This window comes from Lissotriton vulgaris, chromosome 8, assembly GCF_964263255.1.
Source record: "Lissotriton vulgaris chromosome 8, aLisVul1.2, whole genome shotgun sequence".
In the NCBI taxonomy this organism is placed as follows: domain Eukaryota; kingdom Metazoa; phylum Chordata; class Amphibia; order Caudata; family Salamandridae; genus Lissotriton; species Lissotriton vulgaris.
Window position 1 is genome coordinate 1,572,739,710 of NC_141696.1, and position 7,989 is coordinate 1,572,747,698.

Below are 7,989 nucleotides of genomic sequence, written 5' to 3' on the forward strand. Positions count from 1 at the left end.
CCCGGGAGGGTCTCAAGGCGCTGGGGGTAGGGGAAAACTGCTACTGCTCAAAAAAAGTCAGGTCTTGAGGAGTCTTCTGAAGGTCAGCAGGTCTTGGGTCTGCCGTAAGAGGATGGGGAGGGTGTTCTAGGTCTTTGCGGCAAGGGGGGAGAACGATCTTTCACCGGCGGTTGCTCTTTGGATGCAGTGAACTGTGGCGAGGGTGAGGTCGGCGAAGCGTAGCTGGCGGGTGGGGGTGTAGAAGCTGAGTCGTCCGTTTTGTTCAGTCAGATTTTTCAAAGTTGTACAAAGTTGGACAATTCACAAGTTTACAAAGATGCAAATGCCAATTACCACGCAAAGCTTGCCCTGTAGACTTTTAATTACACTCCTCCTTTAAAGAAGTGCAATATGTTTCACTAAATTATACATCCTAAAAGCCAAACTATGCATCTAACGTTTCCAGATGCAAATCGACCAGGTGTCAAATTTAGTGATGAAATACATTTTTTTGCAAAAGTGTGATACAGCTAAAAGAACTTGTCAAATGAAATGCATGTTTTATTCTCCTCTAATGCATGTTTATTTCCCCTGTAGGAAAATGATGCTTAGCCCGGACCAAGGAAACTCCGACGACCCGTCGGCGCAGTCGGACACAGAGTCCATGGTGAGCGACCTGAAGGTGGGCTGCATGTCCGACCTAGAGCCCATGGAGGGTGACGGCAAGGGCCGCTCCATTCACCCTCAGCAGCTGAGCCGTGAGGAGAAGCGTCGACGTCGGCGTGCCACGGCCAAGTACAGATCGGCGCACGCCACCCGCGAACGCATCCGGGTGGAGGCTTTCAACGTGGCCTTCGCAGAACTGAGGAAGCTGCTACCCACCCTCCCGCCGGACAAGAAGCTCTCCAAAATCGAGATCCTACGCCTGGCGATCTGCTACATCTCCTACTTGAACCACGTGCTGGACGTCTAGGGAGCACGCGGGCACTGTGGGAGGGGCAAAGCCCGCCGGGGCAGGAACTGAGCATGGCAGGAGGCGGGACTGACGAATCAGAGGAACGCAGGGGGCGGTGAGAAACAGACCTCTGGGTGTTCCACCACTGGATGGTGCTGTGATGGCTTCACCACAACATTCCATGTCCTGCTGAGGAAGACATTTAAAGAATATGCGGCCTTGGAGGTCCTACTGAGCCATGAAAACTGCTGCAGCTGAATTCCTCCCAGCTGCTGTTGTGCTCTAGGGGGTAATAGCTGTGTACTACCCAACATTGGTTAGCAGAATTTTTGAGGTACATCACTGAGGGAGCTTTCTGCAGGTGTGTTAGACATGAATGTGATGTCACAGCCGGGTGATAAATGCGTCACAAAACAAGTGATGACCTGCGCCTGGGCTAGCCGAGCCCTCCCTGGCTGCTCAGCACAAAAGCCTTTTAATGCATAGCATTTATTATCATTTATAGTAATGTATAACTCTATTCCAAATGACAGCACCTTCACAGATGTTCAGAGGAGGAGGGGACACTCTTAGAGGGTAAAGTGCTTGTGCTTCTAAAAGAGTGAGTGCTTGGAGTATTCACCTTTTCCAGCGTAAAAGAACCTTCCTGCTAGAATGGCAAAGTTTCTCATTTTGGAGGCAGTCCTAAGCTCCAGCACCCTGAAGCCTCGTGAGTGGAATAGTGGCACTATATAAAGGTAGTGAGAAATAGCACTGCTGCCCCACTAACAGGCTCCTGGTGAAAGATAGGCTTGGGCGGTAAATCCCGTTCCACTCGCGCAATTTGGGGATTTCGCGTTCCGCAAAGAATGTAGAATTGCCAAAAATTCCACGATTGTGGCTTGGCGGAATATTTTGCTTGTTCGCGCTTTCAAAATGCTTGTTCACGAGATATTTCCCCCAGAGCACGCAAACAGTGTTCGCAAACAGGAAAAAAGCACGAACGGGCGGAACAAGCAATTCCACGTGTTCGTGGAACTCTGCGTGCTCATGGAGATTTTTTACCATTTCGCAGAGCTTTGCATAGCAGGACTACGCAAAGTCCTCCCACCCCTAGTGAAAAAAACAAGTGTGAAAAATTGGAAACTTTGATACAGTGTCACTCCAACCTTTCTGTTTTCTTTTCCCTGGAAAGGGTGGATCTACCTGAGGGTTAGGGAGAAAGAGGAGTGAGTGGATAGGCACAAGGAGGTCTCCCACCAAATTTTTCTGTGTAGATCTCCCTACTCAGTCCTCTGCAAATGCCTCAGCGTAGAACGGTACTATGACAGCAGTCATCAAGGTGTAACATGGCCTCCATGTGCCTCAGAGTAGACAGGTATTATGATAGCAATTATCAAGGTGTAACGCGGCCTCCATGTGCCTCAGCGTAAGTCGGTTCCCTGTCCGCAGTTTGCTTGGTTCGTCCTACCTCGATGTGCCTCGTTTTCGAGCCCTGGCCTCTGAATCCCTCTGAGGCCAAAGGTTTGTACTGTAAGAATTGAATTAGACTCTACTAGCTCAACAGGAATTACAGACCTGACCACTTCAAGATATTCTTTATTGTGTGAGAAGAGGGGGCAGAACATTAGAGGGGTGGGGTATTGGGCCGAGCACACTTGGATGGCACTTCTCCCCACCCACAGAAAAAAAGGTTCTTAGTTTGCCACCAATGTCCTAGGGTATTTTTACAGCTCTTAAGAACGCCGGCTATGAAAAGCCACCAACACTACGCCACCAACACTCGATGCAGGGGTTTCTAGTCCACCTTTTGATCCACAGTGTGATATTGGCTATTATCAGAGTGACCGTCTAAAGGGAGCCGATATTGCATGGCACTGTGGTACCATGTGTGTTGGCAGGTCTTGGATTGGTTAGGTTGGACCAGGTGCCTATACTCCCGCCACACCAGTCTAAAGGCCAAGAGACTCTCCCTCAAAGCCTTCAGACATTGAGGGGAACAGCAGGAGGCGGAGTCATGGGAAAGGACACAGGTAGACTGCCCAGCGGACCCTTGTCTCAGCAGCTGTGGGATGAGGGAATAACAATGACGCTCTTCTGTCAAGTTGTGAAGTTTGTCACCTTTGCTAAACTTTTGACAGCAGATTTAGAATTTCACACACCCTTGTTTGTCATCCTACCAGAGGCTCATTCTCTATCAGCTAAACCCCCTCCCAGTCTAACCAACCGCAAATGATGTTTTAACTCTGTAATGAGAATAATATGAATTAAGAGATCCTACTATACTGCAGAGTCCAAGCGTCACCGCGTGCAGGTGGTGAGGAGCATGTTTGATAGAAACGTAAAGAATATTTTGCACATGTGACATTCCAGATACAATGAAAGCACTAATTTAGCCTTATAGCCAGCTGTAGCCAGCTATAACGGCCATTAAGGGCACACTCCAGCATTAAAGGCTGAACCGAAGACAAGAGTGTGTGCCAATAAGGGCCAGTATAATCTATCTAGACTTTAAGGCTATTAGAACATTCAGCCACTAGAAGGCAGAATGTTCTAACAAATAGAACAAATGCCTCAAGGAGCCAGAGGGGTTCAAAAGCCCCTCGGGCTCCATGAGGCCATTGTACAGAAAAGTCTGTGAACCACAAACATTGGAATGTTGGGGTTCTGGGCTTTTACCGGCCATTAGAAGCCCGGAGCACTCGATTTCCTTCAATGGAGCTCCCAACATTCCAATGCCCTAATATTTATTAACATAGTCCAAAATTATGAAATCTATACTGTGAAATTTACTTACTCGGGAGGAATGAAGCAGGTGTAGTCAGACTTAGGCCTCCGCTGCTCCAATCCCCAACCATACCCCACTCAATACTTCTTGAGTTAAAATATAGTTTCTGAAAACCGTGATGGGGATTTAAAATGTAAATGCCCAAACAGTGACCTTGTAGACATCCCAGTTCTTGCATTCAGAAACAGAATGAAGAATTCTGCAAACAGATAGAAGGAAGGACGGCAGAAACTATGTTCTCAGACTGCAGGCAGCAGGTGGATCTACTTTTGGCACTGTGGTCCACCCTGTATACCGATCCCCACCCTGCACTTGCGAAATCTCTTGGTCTCTTCTGACGTAGATCTCTCCGCATCCTTCCCACTCTGTCGGCCTGGTCTCTTTGCCCGGCAATCCCTCATGTCCTGCCCATTATTAGAGGGGTCACCAAAGACTTTTAACCCTCTGTCTAAGCAACTCCTCTTGTTGCTGCTTTCTCCTCTGTGGAGCGATTGCTAAAATGTATATGACAATACCAAGCCCTTATCTACGTCTGCTACTTCTCAATCAGTTCACAGAGACTGAGCGGGAAATGACCGGCTTTCTGCTTAGTTTCACACTCCCCTGCCATTGTTTAATCCCTTCCTCATACTTTTCACTTCTCATCCTTACTCCCCATTTTCATAGTTAAGTCTTCACTTTTTTGACTTCCCTAAATCAGGTCTACCCTGCACCTTCCTTGATCAGCTTTGCAGTAACGCAAAGATGCTCCCCTCCTATTGTCCCCGCTGCCGCACTCCTGTTCCTCACCCTTATCCTCTGGAATCTGAGGACTGCTTCCCTGGTAAGACCCTCCTGTTTGAGGTGTTTCTAAATTTCAGTTTCCATTAGATTCTACTGCAAAGAAGGGGGTATTGCAAGTATGTTGGCAACCATGGAAATATGAGCCCTGAGTTGGACCTCCAAGTTCCCCCTTTAACCAAAGCTTGTTAATCAGCCCTCTCTGCTCCCCAAGTTCTCATGCTGGCGTAAATTGGGAGCTCTTTGAATTAAACAAGCCAGTATTTGGTGTTTACATTCTTTCTTGATGGAGCAAGAAGGTTGACTTGGGCCATTCCAAGGAACCAATTGGATCTCCTGAAAACTTGGCAGACGCGCTACTCGGCTACAGCAGGTTTCCAGATATACTTCAGGAAACATTTGTGGATTTCTTACATTTGTAAATCTGCACCCATGCAAAGTCACAGACATGAGAGAACAGATCTGAAACAGAAAGGAACTTAATTAGAAACATCGGCCTGATCCTTAAGGAAAACTGTAAATCTATGTCCACAGGTCTTTCAGAAATGAGCCGCAGGTTTCCAGTCCTGGTCATTTCCGTTTCAAATCGATGCTATCAGGTGTGTCAGCCAACTGGTCCAATGTAATCGAGCCATGACTGCATCTCCCAGAATACCTCACACTCATTGAGAAATTTCAGAAAACGAAGCACCGTGTCCCGAGGAGATACCATACTCATAACCATACACAGCACACCAGTAATAGTTGATCATGCTTCAATTCATCTGAGCCACTGGTAATTACTCTTGGATCATTCAATTCCATTGTTTTGTATCCTCACATTTTATTACAGCCACCTCTTGTGCTTTCTGCTGTGAACTAAAGCTCTGGAGAAGTGACCCGAAGTGACCCCTCTTCACGAACTCTCATACTCTTTTGTTTCCGCCTCAGATTACCCCTTCCATGGCCAGGATCTGCAAGGTCCCATCTTGAAACAGTCACCATCATGTGTGCAATAGTTATTTCATTAGTTTACATCTTAAAACTCTGTACTACCTAATACTTTTGGAAACAGGTCTGATTTGTAAACCTCCTGACTGAATAGTCTTAAATGTCCCTTGTAGGCTCATGCGGAGGATTTGTGCACATTTCCAGAAAGCCTGATTCCTCGAGGAATTCTAGTACCACAACTGGAAAGTGGCGAGGGTCACGGATTCTCAGCAGCACCTACATGCTGAAATGTCAGGCTCCAGAGCAACTATTTATTTATTTATTTATTTATTTATTTATAAAAAAAAATTTGCACAGGCAAAATATATATTTCTGTGAAGAACTCCCTTAACTTAAACCCCTAACAGTAGTGTATTCTCTCTTGGCTACAATGGATACAGGCATACTCCTGCCCTTGACAGGACTATATATTTCCAACCATATACCGGGTAGAATAAGCCCATCAAAGGGTTGTGTACACCAGCATATTCACAAGTTTGTGTGTATTCACCTACTTTTGCAGGTACCCTGGGACACTTCTGTCAGAAGGTTTACCCAAACATACAGTTTCCAGCATACTTGCAGGATTGTTAGTGTGAGTAAGCAATCATAGGTACAGCTTTACATTATGTAGCTCAGTGACCGCACACAAACACCCTTACAGCTCTGTTCTTAGCACAAACGTCCTACCAACTTACCTTCAAGTATAGATTATAGCTTTTATTTGTACAACATTCTACCATCCACAATTTCAAGGCCCAGAACAAGAGATCAGAACATCTCTTAACTAGTGGCAGATTTTTAGTAGCAGCTGTACCAGGGCCCACCCAGGACGTCTTAAGGTACCATCCAATCTCTACTCCTGGCTAGGGGTTGTAGGATAATAGTCTAGTCTGTTTACTCAATGCACCTATGGAAGAAAGCTGACCCCTCCCTATCTCAGGCATGAGTGGGAGCACACACAGGGGCAGTTATTTTGTGACAACAGCTGTAACCTCTTTTGTGGCAGCGAGATCCGGGCAGCACAAGGGCAGTTAGCACAATTCAGGGGTGGTGGGGACATATAAGCTAATGATCAGGAGACAGCTTGTGGAGCTGGGACCCAAAGGTCTAAGTGAAAAGGCTGACTTACAAACGTTAGTGCACAGTAACAGGTGCACAGTGGCTGGCACCTGTTTGTAGCTGAGGCCCAAAGGCCAGGTTTGGGCAAAATCATAATTTTGTATCAGCAATTCCTGTCCCAGAAGCTGAGAGGGCCTCAGCTATTAGCCTTACAAGCTGGACGCCCCAAGAGAATCAAACAAAGTCAATGTCTTATTCCTTCTTAGTGTTGGGGGGCTTGCATTCAAGCCAGTGTCAACCAGGTTGTGTCTTTTGTCGGGCGTTTACAGTTCATACAGTGGTGTGCATTTGTCAAAATTTAGTGTCAGTTTGTTGAGCGTCTTCTAAGTGCGGTATTTGTATTTTTTCCTGGTTGTTTGAGTTTTTTGTGCCTCTCTTTTTTGCACTTATACATGAGGGAATCTAAGGATTCAAAGGAACCCCCTCATCTATTTTCTCGTTACTGAGAATATTTTATAAATATAAATATATCTATATATTCTGGCGTTTGTTCTTAACTGTTTTGTGTTCTGTCAAATTTTAGCACTTAGAGTGTTTCTTTTGATAAACCTGAATCTTCTTTCTCGCAATTTCATGTGCCCGAGAAAGACAAGGTAGAAACCGTTAGCGGGGGTGGGCTTCCACGAATGTTGAGGATGGGGCAGGCGTCTCCTTCCTATGTGAAAATGTTTCAGCAGCAAAATAGACTCTCAGCATTTTTCAGAGATGAAGGTAATGTTTGGAACCACCTCCCTTTGTGACAACCAAAAAATTGACAACTGCTTATATCTTTAAATATAAATATATATATATTCGTAAACTGAAATGTCTCTTGTCCTCTGCTGTGCGACTCCTGAACAAGGAGTTAGATGTTAGAGGACAAGCCTACAAAAACATAAAACATAAAAAATAAGGCATCTGCTATCCAAAGAATCTAGTCTCTTTCAGGGTAACTTGTCTTTCTTGCTTTCTATGATGCAATATTTTGTAGTGGAAAATAGCGATAACTTGGTTTCTATTTGAGGCGTTTTTCATATCTCTCATAGGTTGTAACCCTGTTTTTTCGATATAAATAAAGATGTAACATAAATTGGTCTCATGTGGTGCTTTAAATAATTTATTGAGAAGCAGTTTTTCATTTTTCACACCTCCACCTCACTTGCGGGAGCTTTGAAAGCATCCCATTTGAGCTGACATTTGCCAGCTTTCCATTCCTATCCAATCTGTATGTGGGGACATTGTGTGTCTGCCTTAATATGTCTTTTTCCATCGCCTTCTACAGAAAATGTAAAAGGTTAAAGTGATGTTAAAGTTAGGAACTGTAATAATGTTTTACTTTCCATTTTTTTAAACTTTGAAATTTACTGAAAAAGATAAAGGATAAAGGGACGTTTCAGGTAGGTGAAAAAGTCAGTTAAAACATAATGTTTTAAATGAA

At 45.1% G+C, this 7,989-nt stretch overlaps 1 protein-coding gene across 1 annotated transcript in view; it reads left to right on the forward strand.

The window, feature by feature from the left end:
* NHLH2 (nescient helix-loop-helix 2) overlaps positions 1-7,611 on the forward strand; it is an 89,296-nt gene extending 81,685 nt beyond the window's left edge. Inside the window, exon 2 of the mRNA XM_086935862.1 lies at positions 577-7,611. Coding sequence (XP_086791988.1) covers positions 581-952 — 372 coding nt within the window. The 5' untranslated portion in view covers positions 577-580 and the 3' untranslated portion in view covers positions 953-7,611. The remainder of the gene's footprint in view (positions 1-576) is intronic.
* The last annotated feature ends 378 nt before the right edge of the window (positions 7,612-7,989 follow it).